This window comes from Streptopelia decaocto (assembly GCF_964273445.1).
Source record: "Streptopelia decaocto genome assembly, chromosome: 15".
NCBI lineage: Eukaryota > Metazoa > Chordata > Aves > Columbiformes > Columbidae > Streptopelia > Streptopelia decaocto.
Window position 1 is genome coordinate 5,406,136 of NC_138670.1, and position 17,180 is coordinate 5,423,315.

Consider the following 17,180-nt stretch of genomic DNA (forward strand, 5'->3'; position numbering starts at 1 on the left):
GATAAAAGTTTCCCAGAAATGGCGCATCGACATACAGGTTTTGTGAACGATAAGCGTGTCCTGCAGCTCCCAGGCTTTCACCACGCAGAAGAACGTCACCGGGCTCGGGACAACTGGACCCCGTAGGGCTGGAGCTGAAACCAGCTGCACCCCAACACCCGGGGAAGGCCCTGAAGGAACAAACCAGCGCAGGGACGGTGCCTTGGGTACCCCACAAGCTGCAGGAACACACGGAGGGGACATCTGCGGAGAAAATACCTTTATTATGAGCTGGAGGGGTTAAGAAAATAAGGAGAAAGTCCAGCTGGGCTCTGGGCTGCCCTTGAGTTGTGGATTTGGGGCAGAAAAATGGCAGGATGGGGCCTTTCTGCTGAATCCTCCTCCTTTCTCCCCTCAGCCAAGCTCATCCCATCCTGTCCCCTCGGTGTCACAGCCACCAGCAGAGCCAGCGCTGGGGTCACATCAGGCCCCTGTCCCACTCCCCACACGCCCCGGCTGCCTCTGCCCAGAGGGTGCAGCTGCCTGGCAGGGACTGGGATGCCACTAATTAGTAAAATTACACTTAGGAGCAAGCTGGCGGTGTGCGACAAGGTGGGGGGCTGCTGGCACAGCACCGGGGGCAGAGCCGGAGCAGGGGGGCTGCACCCACATAGTGCCTGGGACAGGGGAAGGCCCTCGGGCAGCAGGAGCGATGGGGATGATGGCACTTCAGTGCTGCCGAAAACACCACCCGCCAAAAAAATGTGGCTTTGCCACAGCGTCCTGCTGGTGCGAGGGTTGGGGGGCCCAGAGGGGGCAGGAGGCAAGGGGAGCTTTATCAGGGCTGCCTTGAGCCACCACGTATGTATGGAGCAAAAACCACCGTGTCCATCACGTGTCCCCCCAAGCTGGGGGCTCCTCGGGCTCACCCGGGACCCGTCCCTGCCCTAGACACTGGGGGGGTTTGGGGCTCCATCCTGCCCTGCGTTGGAGTCCCCCTCACCCCCTGCTCCTCTTGCACCCGCCGCTTCCTCAGCACCTGGATTCTGGGGAGAGGGCTCAACGGGTTGCTCATCACTCAGCTTCTTGCTTCCTTCCTCCTCCTCCTCCTCCTCATGGGGGGGTTTCTGCTCCCCAGCCTTGGGGGGTGATCTGAGGTTGTGGGCGGCAGCGCGGATATCGGCCTCCAGCTGCCGGCCAATGGCCACGGGCTCCCCCGCACCGGGGGCTCCGTCTGGCACCTCATCAAAAGCCCGGGGCCCCCCCACCTTGTCCTGCTCGTCCACGTACTTCTTCTTGGGGAAGGAGGAGGGGTAGTAGGCGGATGCTTTGTGCTTCTGCCGCACGATGACGGCGGCGCAGACGATGAAGAGGAGGACGAAGGCCAGCGAGCCCACCACCACCACCAGCAGCATGTATTCCTTGAAGAAGTCCACCAGCCCATCCAACAATCCGCCCGGTGCCGAGCTGTTGGTCACCGTGGTCCCCGCCGCGTCCCCCAGCGTCGGGCCAGTCCCTGGTGTCACATAGCGGGCGGGTGGCTCAGCTGAGACCTCCTCGGCGTCCCCGCTGCCCCCAATGTCGGGCAGCACCGCAGCATGCCGGGGCGCTGCCGCCAGCACCGGGGCTGCCACCAGCAGCAGCAGGAGCCACGCAGCCATCGCCGGTGTCGCCGCCATCTCCCCCAGAGCTCCTGCGGGGTGCAGAGGAGGGGGCAAAATATTAACACCCCCATGGAGTGAGATCCCTGAGCCTGCCCCACGTGAAGCCCCTCAATGCACCCACCTGAGCCCCACATGTGGCTGCGGCACCAAGGCACAAGCATCAAACCACCGACAGTGAGCTCGGCCACTCACTCACCTGGTTGAATTTCCTTAAGAAAAGCAAAAAAACCCAGAAAAAAATATAAGGAAAAAACTCAGCTCCAGTTTCCCTGCCCTGACACCGAGCAAGGGTCGGTGTTTGTTTTGCAACGGCGTGCCACAAAAATAGATGGAAAGCAGCTGAATCAAGTTGCTTAAGCCTGGGGGACGCTGCGTGCGCGGCGAGGGGACCGGGGCCGCTGCCAACAACCGGCTTCAGACAACGGCCGTTTGGCTGATTAGAGAATTCCTGAAAAAACTGAGGTTTCCAAGTGGAAACTTTGACACAGGCGATGCCGCGGCAGAGCGGCCGCCGGCGCGAGCGGCATTTCCCAACCGCTTGTCCCGGCACAGACCGTTACAGACAATTCCCAGCTTGAGCGCGGCTAAAAATAGGCTGGCGGCTGGATTTCACCCCAGTGCCGGGACGGGGTGCGGGACCCCCAGAGCCTTTGTGAAGGGGCAGCCCCAGAGCTGGGGTGGGGTGAATGGGGGGTCCTGGGGTTCCCGGCTGCCTGAGCCTCCCCGGTGAAGGGTGAAACTCTGTCCCTTCACGTGCCATGCTCTTTGGGGCTGGATCTACCCCACAGCACGCTATGGGACATGGTACAAGTGTCTCCCATCCCCACACGAAGCGATGAGCCAAGGCGAGCCCCCATCTGGGCTCAGTACCCCCCGGGGTTCAGGAGTGGGGTGCGAATGTCCTCAACATGTCACATCGTGCTCCCCAGGGGACACAGAGTGTTCCGTCTGCGCCACGTAGTGCTGTTGAGCCGTTCCCAGAGCCCCCCCGCCCGGCACGGACCCACGGGAAAGTCTCACAAACCAGCCCTGCAGGCCCACCGGCAGGGACCCCCCAGGACAATTCCCCCGAGATCAGGCCCCCCAAATCCCAACCTACCTCCCATTTTTTCCCCCCAGAACAAACCAAACTAGGAAGGTCTCCAGCAGTAGGATTTGGCTTCCAGGCTCCTTCCCAGCTGCAAAATCTGGTTTGCATTAAACCAGAGCAAAGAGACAACGGTGGAGGCAGGGGGGTGACCACGGACCCCCAACTCTCCCGGCTCACTGCAGGTATTGCCTCCGCCATGGGCTGGGGGCTCTCTGCCATCATGGTAACATCCCCCTCCACCACCTTCTCCAGCTGCAGCAGGGAGAGGGTCCTGGGTGGGGCAAAGGCATTAATTTGCTGTTAATGAGCTGCGATGATGAGCAGCTGTGGCAACAGAGAGGCCGAGCAAAGCCTAAATCTGTGGCAAGAGAAGGGCCTGTTCCTATAGCCATCACCAGCCCTTGGCCCCACATCCCATCCCTGCTCGGCTTGGCCAGACACAACTGAACCCCCTCTGCTCCCTAAACGCTCTGGAAAGTCACAATTTTGATGTTGTCCAGCCACAGCATCCTCCAAACCAACCCACGTCCCTCTGTGGGGACTGTGCCCAGCCCTCGCCACGGCACCCCAGCCGTGGGGCACCCTGAGCCACCCCAAAACCGGGGGGATCCTCACCTCGCCCGCAGCCGCCGCGTCGGCGGGAGGATGGGGTCTGTCCCGCACACCTCGCCTCCTCGCGCCCCTTTCTGCTGCCTGACGGGATGGAGCCTCCTCCTCCTCCTCCTTCTCCTCCTCCTCCTCCTGCGCCGCAGCCGGGACCAGCTTGTTCTCATTAGGGCTGGTTTGGGGAGGGAGCGCGGGTGGGCGGTGAGGGGCCCCCTCCCAGCCAAACCCGGCTGGGGGCTGCCTGGCCTCTTGCCCTGCCAGCAAAGGGGGGAGCCCCGGTGCCCCCCATCACCCAGTGGCACTGCTGGGAGGGGGCACCTTTTGGGGTACAAGTGGGAAAGCGGGGGGTTCTGTTGCAAAGGTGGTTTTTGCCCATGAGTACAGAGGTAAAACTCCATCCTAAGGCCACGTGGCTGAGCTGCCATGGTGGGACAAGGGTGCTGGCACCCCCAAAATGATGCTGTGCCAGGACCCCCCACTCAGATGCCTCTCACTGTGTGCCTGGGCCCCAGCAGCCCAGCCCAGGGCCTGATCCTGCCCCCATGCCAGCCCTAAAGCCCAAACTCTGCCGGCGTGCAGGCAGGAGCTGGGGGGACACAGCCACCGAGTGAGGGGACAGGGAGGGTGTTGGGCTCAATGCCCCAGTGTTATTGGGGCTGGCAGTGTGGCACAGGGGCAGACAGAGCTGGGGAACCCCTGTTGATTTCGGGACACCAGTTCAGCCGCGAAATGCTCTGGCACAGGCAGATCTGCCTCGGGGTGCAGGTCCATGGGGACCCCAGCTCAGCAGCGCTGTGCCCACCCCCCTTGGTCCCCCCGCCTGGGCTGAAGTTGCTCAAGAGGCTGCAGACACCGGTGACCTCATCCTCTTGCTATTCGCCTCCGCACGCCTCCCCGGGGACCCGGCCACATCCCCCTCCAAAAAACCATCGCTGGCCCCTGGGGACTGCGACCACCCTGGGGCTGGGGGCGAGGGGGCCCGTCCTGGTCACCACTGGGCAGCCGGAGGGGATCCATTGCCGCTTGGGTTTCTCCCGGCGTCGCCAAATGTAATCGTGGCTCCCAGAAATAACGGGTCCGTCTGTCTGTCTGCAGCTGGTGGCTCCGTGCAGCTGCTGGGGCGGCTTTTCCCGGCCTTAAGTGATCAGTGCTGAAACCTTAGAGGGGAAGGGGGAAAGGTGAGGACTGGGGGGTTTGGGGGTGGCTGTGCTGCTGAGCCAGGCCAGCCCGGAGGGGTGACAGTGGCATTTGGGCTCCCTGCCACAGCCCAGACCAGGATGGGGCTGCAATTCCCCATCATGCATCCAGCAATGGTGATGCTGGGCTGAGCCTCCTTGTCCAGGGTCCCCATCTCTCCTTGTTCAGGATCCCCAGTTCTTTTTGTCCAAGGTCCCCATCCTTCCTTGTCCAGGGTCCCCATCCCTCCTTGTCAGGATCACCATTTCTTTTTGTCCAGAGCCCCCAACTTTCCCCAGCCATGGTCCCCCCACCCCATCCATGGTCCCCATCCCTGCCCTGGGCTCTCCCCGGCACAGAGGTGGAGGGGGACAGGCAGCCCCGGTGCCAGCACACCCCGGCCATTACGATGCCGTTTTTGCCTGTGGCTGGGGAGGGCTGGGCCCCTCGGCACTGGGCAGGGCAGCATCGCCTGCGCCCCGCTTTGTAATTTGGGGCGGCTGGAACGTGGGGACCCGCCAGGCTGGGCTCCGCAGCACAACCAGCCGGCGGTAACCTGCAATTTGAGACATTTCGGCTCTGCTCTGCTTGTAATTTGCTTCACTGGGCTGCACTTTGCTGTGCCAGCGAAATACCCAGGGAGGGACTGATCCTGCGGAGCTGCTCCGCGGCGTCATGCACAGCACCGTGTCACAGCACCATGCACAGCACCGTGTCACACGCAGCCCTGTGCGTGGCACACCAGAGGTTTGCCGAGGTGAGAAGCCCCGCGGATGCTGCTGTGACACCGTCCTGGCTTCCTGCAGATTCCTGGGCTGTGAGCTGGGCGATGGCAGCTCGACAGGACCTGCTGACGATGCCAAATAGGGCGATTCCTGGCTCCTGGCAGCCGCCTCGGGCTGTGGTGGTGGAGGAAAGTTTATCCTGCTCCTCGCTGGGCTCCCAGAGCGATGGATGTGAGGACAGGGCTGGTTGAGAGCAGGAGCAATCGCTCTGACCAGCACCCATCCGCCTCCTCGGGACCCACCATCTTCACCCTTGTCTGGGCTGGAGGCTGGATGAGCCTCCGAGAGAAAGGGCTGGGGGTGACAGAGGCCCCCGTGGGCTCCCAGTCCCCAGCCTGGCCCCACCAGCCCAGGGACACATCAACCTCTGTGCCCATTATGGTGGAGCCATGAGCTCCCACGGCTGCTTTTTTGGCACAGCTGGGTGCCAACATCTGCTCTGCAGCTGCATGAGGACAGAGCAGGGTGGCATCACTCAGGAGCCTGCGGCCAGGGTGTCCCATCCAGGGACCGGCCACCACCGCCAGCTGCAGATCCCCTCGCCCGCGCTGACTCACCATAAACATTTACATTTGCAGGAGGGAGCAAAGCTGCGCAGCTCCAGATGGAAAATATCTGAAGCTCAGCGCGAATGTAAACACGCGGCGGGGCTGGGGGCCGGGGTGCGGATGAGCTGTGACGCTGCCGCATCCCCGTGGGACAGTTGTCCCCAAAAGTGGCTTTCGAGGTGGCTGCGCACCCAGGGACGGGGCGGCACAGCGATGCCTCAAGCGTGTGCCAAAACACTTCACTGCCCAAGCGTGCACTGCGAATGTTGAGGGTGGCACCAGCTGCTCAGTGGGGTGGGGACGGGGACATGGGGACTGGGATGCCGAACCTGGCAAGGCAGGGATAGGGACACAGGGATGGGGACGCTGAGTCTGGTCACTGCAGGGATGAGGTTGCAGGGATGGGAATGCGGGGACACTGAGCCTGCCAGGGCAGGGACAGTCCCGGGCCACTTCTGCTCCCTTGGGTGGCTCCCCCAGGACAAGCTGGTGGCTCGAGGGGTGACCAATACCTGCACAGGTACAGGCAGGATGGTGGGACCCTGGGTGGCCACTCATGCCTTTGCTGTCCCTGTTCCTCCTGTCCCCACCAAAACCCGGCAGGGACAGCCTGGGAGGTCACTCTATGAAGCCAAGAGCCTGTGACCACCATTTGCTCACTGGGGACAAGCACGGCAGGGCACAGGACCACGCCGAGGGGCAGTGACGGTACTGGAGTCGTCCCCTCGCCTCGCTGCAACCACAGGACAGGAACACGTTACGCCACGAGTGCACCCGTCCCTGTCCCCCCCCGGCATTTCCGCCCCGGCACCGCCACCCTTTCCGCTCCCACGCCGTGGCACCAGGCCAGCCCCACGTGGGGAGGGGTCCCAGGGGCTGCGATCCCCAACTCCAGGGTCTGATCTTATCCCCTTCCCGGGGAGGGGTGGCCATGGGTTTCATTTCTGCCTCCTCTCGGGGAGCTGGGGAGGAGGATGGAGAAGTGAAATTTTGGCAGGGGGATGTGGGCAGGCAGTGGAGGGGACCAGGGGGGTGGGCACTGTCCCCACCAGGCAGAGACCACCATGTCCAAGTAACCCGCCATGTCCAGTAACACTTTAATGGGGTTGGCTCGGGGGCTGAACTCACTGGGGGAGCAGCTCCCCACCACACCAGTCCAGGGTAAATCACAAACCCAAGGGGACGGCGCGGTCCCCTGACCACGCGTGGCAGCACCAGAGACCAGACGCCACCTCCTCTGATGCTCTGGGATGCAGGACACTGTCCCCAGGCTCAGGTGTGCTCTGGCAAGAAGCTGCTGAGCGTCAGGTTGTCCCCATCGGCTTCGGAGCCGCCGTCGAGCAGCAGCTTTGGCCGGCGGGCCGGGCCGGGCCGGGGGCCGTTGGCGGCCGCCTCCCCATCGGGCAGCAGGGAGGAGATGCAAACCATCTCGGTGTGGCTGAGCCGGCGCTGGGCCGTCCGCGCCCGCCGCCACAGCACGGCCCCCAGCACCCCTGTGCTCAGCAGGAAGATGGCGGCCACCAGCCCCAGCAGCAGGATGGCCAGCAGGCACTTGCCCACCACCCGGCTGGGCTCCCAGGGCTCTGCGTCCCAAGGGGCTGAATGTGTCGGGCCGGAGGGAGCCCTGGCTTTCTTGGAACCCGTGGTGGGGACGGGAGCTGATGGGGTCACCCAGGAGCTGCTGTCCGTGCTGCTGGCCATGGTCCCGTCCTCACCGGGTGGTGTGAGCCTGCTGGGGACAGTGGTGACGCTCTTTTGGGGTGCTGCCGGTGTGGCGGGCTCTGCCGGTGGCACAGAGCCCAGCAGCAGGTCGGGATCAGGAGAATCTGTCTCGTCCTGTGGATCAGCTGTGGTTGACACCATGAGAGCCCGGTACAGGCTGGTGTGGGTACTGGGTGCTGGTGCTGAGCTCGGCATTAGGTCAGGCTCAGGAGAATCGGTCTCGTCCAGGGGATCAGCTGTGCTTGGCACAACTTGTGCCCAGTGCAGGCTGGCGTTGGTGCTGGGTGCTGGTGCTGAGCTCAGCATTACGTCAGGCTCAGGAGAATCGGTCTCATCCTGTGGATCAGCTGTGGTTGGCACAACTTGTGCCCAGTGCAGGCTGGCGTTGGTGCTGGGTGCTGAGCTCAGCAGCAGGTCGGGCTCAGGAGAATCGGTCTCATCCAGCGGATCGGTCGTGGTTGTCACCGCGGGTGCCTGGCGCAGGCTGGCGTTGGTGCCGGGGGGTGGCACAGAGCCCAGCAGCAGGTCGGGCTCAAGGGAATCGGTCTCGATATTCTTGGGCATGGCGGTGGCAGGTGGGTCGTGCCCCGGTGTGGCGGTGCCGGGCTGCTGCCCCGCATCGTCCCTCCTGCTGCGGGAGAGCCGGGGGGGCTCAGCCCGCTCCTGCCTGGCCACCCCCCAGACCCACTGCAGGCCCTGGGGCGGCCCCGGAGGGGGCTCAGCCCCACACACCCGCAGGCTGCTCAGCACCAGCAGCACCCGCACAGCCTGGCCCAGCACCATGGCACCTGTGGGGGACAGAGGGGAGAGGTGAAATGGGGGTCCCGCTCCCTGCGGGAGGATGCTGAGCTCCATTGTTCATAGCATCACAGAACAGTTTGGGTTGAAGGGACCTTCGGAACTCATCCAGCCCAACCCTGCCATGACAGGGACATCTTCACCAGCTCAGGTTGCTCAGAGCCCCGTCCAGCCTGGCCTGGGATGTCTCCAGGGATGGTTCATCCACCACCTCTCTGGGCACCCTGGGCCAGGCTCTCACCACCCTCAGGGACAACGATTTCTTCCTCGTGTCCAGCCTGAATCTCCCTCCTTTAGTTTAAAATCATCACCCCTTGTCCTATCCCAACAAGCCCTGCTGAAAAGTCTGTCCCCATCTTTCTTATTGGCCCTGTTTAAGCACTAAGACTGGAAATGGCCCCAAGGAGGGATCGCACATGGGTGAATCATCTGCCTCCCCTCCCGGAGAGGGGCCCCGGGTTTGGGGGGCTGGAGGATGCGATCACGCCCCTCCCCCAGCCCCGAGCCTCCACCTGCGGGACTCGACCCACCGGCTCTGCTCGAGGAGAAAGTTTTGAAAAGGAAGTGGAGTGTCTGGAAATGGGAAACGAGCCGTGATGGAGGCGGCTGGTACGGGACAGGCAGTTGCAGGATGACTCCCCGTGCAGAATTGAAACCACAGGGATATCGCACACGTTTCCATTAACCCCCTCCCCAGCCGCCCGTCCTCCCCTCCACCAGCCAGCCTGGTGTGGGGCTCCTGGGCCAAAGCCACCATGTGCCTGCATGTCTGTGCTGAAGTGGGAGGAGAAGAAAACCCACCCCAAATCCCCCCCATTCCATTTCTTCAACCAACAACGCCCTCCTTGATCGCCCTGGTGGGTGGAGGTCAGCGAGGTCCCTGCAGCACCGCACCCAACAGCGTCCCAACGCCAAATCTCCCAGCACCAAGAATCCCCAGGAGGCTCTACATCCCTAAAGCACTGACCCGCCTCCAAAACACCCCAGGGACCAGCGCTGCACGTAGGGTGACTCCCCCGGGGACCCATGCATACACCAAAGGGACCCCGAGCATCCCCTTTGCACCCACAGCATCCCTGTGGCTGAGCCCCTGGACTCACCTGTGCTGGGGAACACCTGGGACCCCGAGCTGCAGCACCGGTGTGATCAGTGGGGAGGGACGGGAGCGTGAGGGCAGCCCCGGGGCCGGGGAACCGCCGAAAGCCGCAGGGCATCGCGGGCCGCCCTCCGCCCGGGCGGGGACGGAAAGGCGGGCGCGGAAGAGCGGCTGTGGTTTCGGGGAAGGACGTCACACCGGGCACGGGGCCGCCAGGGCCGGGGGATGTGTGCACCCACCAGCCGGGGGGCTGGGATGTGGGGTGCACCCCAAAAAGGGGCCTCTCGCCCCTCCCGGGTGTGCCAGGCGCCCTGTGGGAGCCCCCAGCTGAGCTATGTGTTGGGGCTCACGCCGCCCCGAAAGCAGAAGTGATGGCAAAGCTGGTGCCAGCGCTGCCAGCCCCCACGGGCACGGTGCGGGGATGAATGGGACTGGGGGGGTTACGGTGCCCCAAGAGGGGACATAGATGAACTCCAACCCCGAGAAATGGCCTTTGCGCAGGAGGAGGAGGAGGTTGAGGTCCTGCATCTGCAGAGCCCTTGCACAAGTGCCCTTGTCCCCGCACACACAGCCCCGGCACAGCCGCCAGCAGCCCAGGAGCTCTGGGGGATCTCGGGGGTCCCGGGTGTTGGCTCTGCTAGGAACACCCCACCCCAAGCGAGGGCAGCAGCGACGTGCAGCCGCAGGAAGGTGCTGCAAGAGCACATCCGCAGCTGCTGCTGGGCCAAAACAGTCCCCCTGCTCCCTGTGAAACCCCCGTGTGCAGGCTGGACTCACCACGACCATTCCTGAAATTTCCCAGCCTTGGCGGCTGGAGGAAGGTCCCGGTTCCTGCCGGCCCCAGGTCACTCGTGGAAAAACACAGATGGAAAATGGGGTTCAGGGCTGCAGGGGAGGGACGAGCATCCCCTGGGGCGTGCAGGGGGGGCAGGGATCCCTGCGAAGAGCATCCCTGTCCCACTGGGTGCTGGGAGCAGCCAGAGGCGGTTGGGAAACGCAGGGTGAGAGCAGGGGGATGTCCAACCTGGACAGGAACGCAGCGATGCCATTTCCAGCCCGGGCTCTTTTGAGCGCTGCAGGGTTTCCTGTGCCTTTGAAGGGGTGTCAGCTGGGGAGAAGCAGAACGACACTGCCAGCTCCAGCCAGCGCTGCTCCCTCTGCAGACCCCGTCACCCTGAGACCCCCTGACACGTCCCACCTCCAGCCAAACTCCTGGCTCACCCACAGGGAAATCACCAGTGATCCCACGTGTGACCCCAGGGACGGGCCCCAGCTCCCCTGGGACGGAACAGACACAAGGGGGGGGTCCCCAAAACCAGACCACGCTCAGCCACAACCCACTAACTGGGATTTCCATCACTGGCTGTAACGGTAACACCATCATTTAATAACCTGGTCATTGCTAAAACCTCAATGCAGGTGCGAACGGGGAGCGGTGGGTTCAGGACGCAGAGAGCCAAAGAAAGAGCAAACCAGAGGAAGTTTATAATCAATGACTTTTATCTTTTGAAAATGGAAGCAAATATTTTTTTGGACAGATACTATGGCCGCTCTATAAGAGCGCATCTTTCAGGACTTCGCTGGTTCTCTTCTGGGATATCACGGCTACAAAAAGCTTCAGGCACTGACTCCGGTTGAGCCTGGCTAGGCATCAGTTCATTTAAATAAAATACAGGCGAGAAACGAAAAACCAGGGCGGCTTTTCCTCCGCCCTCCTCGGACCGTCTACCACACACCGATCTCTGGGCATTGCAATCCAGCGTCTCAGAAAACTTATTTCCCTCCAATTAGAAAAACAAGAAAAGGTCCCCAAGCACACAACTCTGAAGTCGCACATACGAATCAGCACAGAGATCACCATTTGGGGGAGCATTGCGTTTGGTGGCTTTTAAAAAAAAAAATAAAATAAAATAAAAATACACATCATCTCAGCCATTTACTGCAATACAAAAACGTCACCGAACATTCAAATAACGCAGAGCGTCTGGACCGTGAATCCAGCGTCAGTGGCCACAGGCACAGGATGTGGACGCTCGGCCCGCCTGCGCTCGCCACTCAGAACAAAGAAAACCCGCTTGTCTGAAGCTTTCACGCCACACAACTCTAACACATCCGCTGCCTCCTCTGTCCCGTCCTGCTGCCTCTCCAGCTCCATCGCGGCTCCACCTTCACACCCAGACATCCCTCAGAACAGAGTCCTCAACCTGCAGGTTCTGAACATGCAAACACTGGGAAAATGGTGAATTTGAGGATTTCTAGCTAACCTAATGGAAAAAAAAAACCAAACAACGAAACAAACCAAAAAAACAGATCAGCCTGGCCAAAGGGACAGTCTCCCTTTGATCCCAGCTGGGACAGGCAGTGCAGCAGCTCTCAGACCCCCAGTGCCTTTGTCTGCTTTAAACCGGACACCAGTTGCTGAGGTTTCCCCGGCACTGGAGGGACTGGCTGTACTGGGACGGTGGCACCGACCCATCCCTGCCCCAGGGACCCCCCTCGCAGGGGAGACCCCCCCGAGCAGCAGTTTGCTGAGCAGAGGCACCAACAAGAAATTCCATGAGCTCACGGGGTCCCTTCCCTGAGGGAGCAGGTGAGAAACCAGTTCCCCAAACTGGCCTCAAACCCACCCTCCCCAGTCCCTCCCGCTCCGAAGATGGGAGGTCTGGAGGTCACCAGTTTGATCCGGGAACATGGAATTTCCTGCCAAGTTTTCCAGCAGGGTGGGAGAGGCAGGAATGATGCAGAGAAAAAAAAAATACGGAGGCATTTTATTTCCAGAGACCCGTCATGATAAAGTCACCCGTGCACTGCTGATGCTGCTTTGGAAGGAGGGTCTAAATCCCTAACTTCAGGACTTGTGAGGGGCCAGAGAATCGCAAGCTGGAGGATTTTTAAAAGCTTTTCTTAAAGTCAATGAGCCGAAGAGCGCGGTGGTGCAGGGACAGCACGTGCAGCAACGCGCGCGTGGAACGGGCACCCCGGGGACTCCGGTGTCCCCCCAGATACACACACATCTCCTGCACAACAGCAACTCCTGCCTCAAAATAAAACCAACAAAAAGGCGAGTAAAACATGCCCGTTTGGGCGCAGCGAGAGGAATCCAAAATGCAGGACTATTTTAAAACGGCAACATGATGCGAGTTTGAAAGTTCTTCAGGGTGTAGAAGCAGAGGCATTTTGTGGCACGGATCACCCTACTCAGAACTGTTAAACTGTCACGGGAGGACGCGTTAGGGAGGCAGGAAAGGCAGCTCGTACGGTCTCCGCGGCCACACTGCAAAGCAAACCGACCTGATTGTTCGAAATCGAGGGTTTGTACAAAATAGCTTCGGTTTTGTTCAGAGAACAGTATAAACACCCACCATGCACACACGCACACACACGCAGTGCTGTCCCTTTCCATTTAAAACACAAATACTGCAAAGTGGCAAATAAGAAAAATAAAAAGCAACTTTTTTTTTGTGTGGTTTTTTTTTTTGGCAACTTTAAAAAATGGTTAAGAACAATGTGGCATTGGTCCCTACATCTAGAAAAAGATATTTGGGCACAACATTGAAAGTCAGAATGGATTTGTTTTCAAGAATTCATAACATCTGGAAAAAAAATACTGTAAAAGTAGCACTTATTCTTCTTGACTTGTTTGACACAGTCACATAAATTCATTAAAACATCAGGGAAAAAAAAAATCACTAAAAAGCTTGGCTTTTAATCATCAGCTCTCGTTGACGTGAATTTAGGAGAACAGGAAAGCTCGTACTGGAATGCTGCACGCTGCTGCTTGCCGAACTGGGGAAACTGGAATGTGCCTGGGCCGGCGCTGCGCCCGCTCAGTCCCCGATCTTGGCCATCTGCTGCTCCAGCTTGGAAATGCGCTCGTCCTGGTTGGTGATCGTGTCTTTTATAGATTTCAGCTCTTTCAAAATCTCATCCAATTTGGCTTCGTTTTGCTGGAAGACAAGACAAGAGATGGGTTTGCTTGAGCTCCGCAGACAGTTTGCAAAGCCCAAGGCTGCTCCAACGCGCACCCAGCACGGGCACCGCGGGAACGGTGACGCTCAGGAAACAGACCAGTGTCCCCAGCGGCAGGGACATACTGGGCCAATACAGAACCACAGAATAGTTTTGGTTGGAAAAGATCCTCAAGATCATCGAGTCAAACGTTAACCCACCCCTGGCACTAACCCATGAACCTGAGAACATCATCTCCACGCCTGTTCAACCCCTCCAGGGATGGTGACGCCACCACTGCCCTGGGCAGCCTGTTCCAATGCTCCACAGCCCTTTGGGGAAGAAATTGTTCCCAAGATCCAATCTGAACCTCCCCCGGCACCCAGTCCCAGGTACTCAAATCATCCACGCTTGAGCTCTGTTACAGCTGTTGCTGAAGATGCAGCACCCTGGTAATCACATCTTGGGCCACCATCCCCAAAACCTTCTGAATTTTACTCACAGTGTTTGAGGCATCAGCTGCTTTCTTTGGAGCATTTATGAGATCACTTTTCTTGTTCGCTGCGGGCTTGTTGTCCAGTATGTTCTTCTTGACCACCTTGAGATCCCTGTTCTTGCCAGGGATGTACCCGTGCTTCAAGGAGATGAGGAGGGGATCGGCGTTCTTCCCCTCAAACCACTCCTCTGCTTCCAGAGCTGCCTCCGGGCCAGCCGTGTCGGGGTACAGGTCATCCTGGAAGAGGTCCGACTGCAAGCCAGAAGAGATGAACCGGTCAAACGCTTTGGGGCTGGAAAACATGACCTGGCTTTAAACCACAGAACCAACACGCAGCGCTCACCTTTCGAGGAACCGTCATGATGATGGGCTCACACTTCCTCTCGTGAAGCTTGAAGAACCTTTAGAAGAAAAAGGAAAGGTGGGACTCAGATGTGTGGACACCTGGACTACTGTGTTCAGTTTTGGCACCAAAAATTTATCACCGATAAGTTGACAGCGCATGCTGTAACTGACCCGACGCTAAGTTTTCTCCAGACAATGTATTCTGCTAGGTCTCACTGATTTATAACAGACTCAGCCTAAGGCCCAGTGTATTTTGAGGTTATATCACGTTATGCCCAGCACAAGTATCACTTCATGTCACAGGCCCCAACTGCAGAAACAATAGCAGAGAGGTCTTTCCAACATCAGGACTTTTCGTTTCCAAATGGCTGAACTTGTACGGGATGCTTTGCGAAGCCAACGTGACCCCCCGGCAGCCCTACCTGGCAATCTCACACTTGTTGACGTCGAGGCCCCTCTTTGGCATGAACCCCATGCCCCTCTGCGGCTCTTTGCTGCTGAAGGTGTTGAGGTAGTGAACGTAGGGGGATTCATCTGTGATCTCAAAGTAGCGGATGCTGCTGTCACCCTGCAAGAATCGACAGGAGAACCGCTCTGGAGGGGCCAGCGCTGCCCTTGCCCACACGCCTGCTCCCGCCAGGCCAGGCAGCCCTTGCTCTCACCCCAGGGCCTTTCCTTCCAGAACCCCCTCACAGAGCAATGCACATGTTACAGATTATTTTTTCAGGCTAAATCCCATTGTTTACCCTTCAAATGTGTCTCACCTTGGGCTGCCGCCCACTGGCGCGATCAGACAGCGCACTGCTGCGTTCACTGTCCCTACGGCAGCAGAACCACCACAAAGCAGATCCCTCCTGTGACCCACCTACATCCCCTGAACAGCTGCTCAGGGATAAGTGCTCTTCTTTAAAATACCGTGGTATTTTATACCGACCTGAGCTCATGCTTCAAGACTGGGGATGTCAACTTGCACACCTCCCCTTGTGAAAAAGCTAAAGTTTCTGCCCCTGGCAGGCAGAACAGCTAGAAACCAATTTCTCTTTGGTTCCTGGCAACGCTGCTACACTAGGATCTCTGACACAGCAGGCGAGGGAGCAGCTATAAAACAAGTATTTCCCATTAGCTGTTTACAAAGATGGGATTCTTGAACGTACTTGCATGGATCCTCCTTTGTAATTACTCGTTCATCTTATCTTTGGCTCCTATTTGTACTAATTCCAAAGCTGCGGCACCAGAAGTGGGCACTTCAGAGCACTTAGTGCCTACAAATTGCTTTTGGAAAGGACCACGTGATTCCAGTTTTCTATTATTTAACCCTGCGAAATTACAGCAAGTGTTGCTGCATGCTCCACCATTTTCAAGCACAAGGAGGATAACATCTAAAATGTACTTTCCTCCCACACGAACAATCACTCAGGTCAACACCAACAAGAGGTGTTTTGATGATGGTATCGGACTTGTTGCATTAAGAGCAGCTTTACCTGAGTAAATCCACCTCAAAGAAACACCCAGTTACACAGCAGACCTTCCCAGGGCAGAGCCCACAGGCTGAGTGAGGATCAAACCCATTTCAGAGCAGCCTGATCTGTCTGCAGCTCTGACCATCGCTGTAGCGCTGACTTCTGGTTCTCCCTTTCTCCATGGGGACACTTGGGGAACATTTCACAGGCACCATTTGTTCAACAGTCACTCCAAAAGCTTCTCTTTACCTTGCCACACAAGTAAATAATGTTGGTATCTGGATCGTAGAACGGCAGCAGGACCCCGTTGCTGGTGTCCATCTCATGAAGGGCTATTGGCTCCTCCATGTTTTTCTGGAAATAAAAAAGTGCCAGGGACGTTAATGAAATTGGAAAAGTTCATGTTAACACAGGTTCTAAATTATTAACAGTTCTTTGTAGCTAGTGAACATACAGCGGTGTCTTCACGGCCCTGAGGGACCTGTGTGTCACAATAACAAATGCTGTAAATGTTCACAAGCTTATTCATTCCCCAAGGACATTCTAATCCCAAAATGCAATAAAAGCAAAACCCAAGAAAATTCACAAAGTCCAGGGACAGGCATGACACAGTCACATTAGTGAGTGTCTTGTGTCAGTGTGATGGGATTGCTGCTGTCTTGCTCTGTATGTGTAATGTATAGAATGAAGGGACCTTCCCCCAGCCAGGAAGCTGCTCCTGGTTGGGATGGGATCGGTACAAAATAACTCATTTCCTTTACCCAAATAACAGCAATACCTCCTGGCACAGGAGGAGCGGGCAGGAACTGGAATATGCTCAAGTATATGAATTATTAATTTAGCAGGTGACTGCAGGTCCAGGGTGGTAACTCCACGGACATTAGTTACAACAATAAAGTAGTGACGGGACAGGAACCTACGGGATTCCAAAGGGCGAGCTGCCGTTCGCTCATGCGGCTGAAGCCGGTTGTGAAGATGTTTCCATCGGCGAGGAAAATGGCTCGCATGGGCCGGGCTCCCTCGTGGGTTTTCTCTTTCTCCTGAAAGAGATGTACAGGTCAGCCGGGAGCAAGGAGCACGGAGCCCAACACGGTGGTGGCTTCTCTTTTGGTGGCACAGAATCCCCAGCAGGACACGCTGCTCCTCCACACAGGATGCCGACTACATGGAGCAACCCCAAACTAACTATGCCCGATGTTTGAAGGAAGAAACATATCACTAAACCACAAAAGAAGTGGTCATTCCTGGCGCATTTCAGCTTTGCCTGTCAGCCTCTTGCAAGGCTGGAGGAAGGCTTCCTTGCAAGCTAAGACACATACACAGGCTGCTAAATCTCCACTTTGCGTACACAACTTCGGAACTGTAATTATACCAAAGGATTAGATGTGGAATTACACTCCTGCAGGTTTAAAAAGCGAGCCCTAAAATCCTAGTTCAAACACTAATCCCAGTAAACCCAGACAAATC

The 17,180-nt window shown here is 58.3% G+C and overlaps 3 protein-coding genes across 5 annotated transcripts in view; all 3 read right to left on the bottom strand.

Annotated features, from left to right (window-relative positions):
• Positions 1-244: 244 nt before the first annotated feature.
• TMEM119 (transmembrane protein 119) lies at positions 245-3,491 on the bottom strand. 2 transcript variants are annotated; one of them, XM_082066296.1, is made up of 2 exons: positions 3,349-3,491; positions 245-1,672 (listed from the first exon to the last, which is right to left on the bottom strand). In XM_082066296.1, exon 2 carries the CDS (start codon positions 1,656-1,658, stop codon positions 927-929), a length of 732 nt encoding a protein of 243 aa, XP_081922422.1. In that variant the 5' UTR covers positions 1,659-1,672; positions 3,349-3,491; the 3' UTR covers positions 245-926. The 2 variants fall into 2 exon arrangements, with proteins under 2 accessions (XP_081922422.1, XP_081922421.1); XM_082066295.1 differs by lacking the exon at positions 3,349-3,491 and adding an exon at positions 1,765-1,792.
• Positions 3,492-6,928: 3,437 nt separating this feature from the next.
• On the bottom strand, positions 6,929-9,827 carry SELPLG (selectin P ligand). Of its 2 annotated transcripts, XM_082066334.1 has the most exons (3): positions 9,465-9,827; positions 8,899-9,003; positions 6,929-8,358 (listed from the first exon to the last, which is right to left on the bottom strand). In XM_082066334.1, exons 1-3 carry the CDS (start codon positions 9,580-9,582, stop codon positions 7,121-7,123), a joined length of 1,461 nt encoding a protein of 486 aa, XP_081922460.1. In that variant the 5' UTR covers positions 9,583-9,827; the 3' UTR covers positions 6,929-7,120. The 2 variants fall into 2 exon arrangements, with proteins under 2 accessions (XP_081922460.1, XP_081922461.1); XM_082066335.1 differs by lacking the exon at positions 8,899-9,003 and having other exon boundaries at positions 9,469-9,626.
• A 1,116-nt stretch (positions 9,828-10,943) lies between these two features.
• CORO1C (coronin 1C) overlaps positions 10,944-17,180 on the bottom strand; it is a 40,404-nt gene continuing 34,167 nt past the window's right edge. Inside the window, exons 6-11 of the mRNA XM_082066092.1 lie at positions 16,634-16,753; positions 15,963-16,067; positions 14,676-14,821; positions 14,252-14,309; positions 13,915-14,160; positions 10,944-13,411 (exon numbers count right to left, since the gene is read on the bottom strand). Coding sequence (XP_081922218.1) covers positions 13,292-13,411; positions 13,915-14,160; positions 14,252-14,309; positions 14,676-14,821; positions 15,963-16,067; positions 16,634-16,753 — 795 coding nt within the window. The 3' untranslated portion in view covers positions 10,944-13,291. The remainder of the gene's footprint in view (positions 13,412-13,914; positions 14,161-14,251; positions 14,310-14,675; positions 14,822-15,962; positions 16,068-16,633; positions 16,754-17,180) is intronic.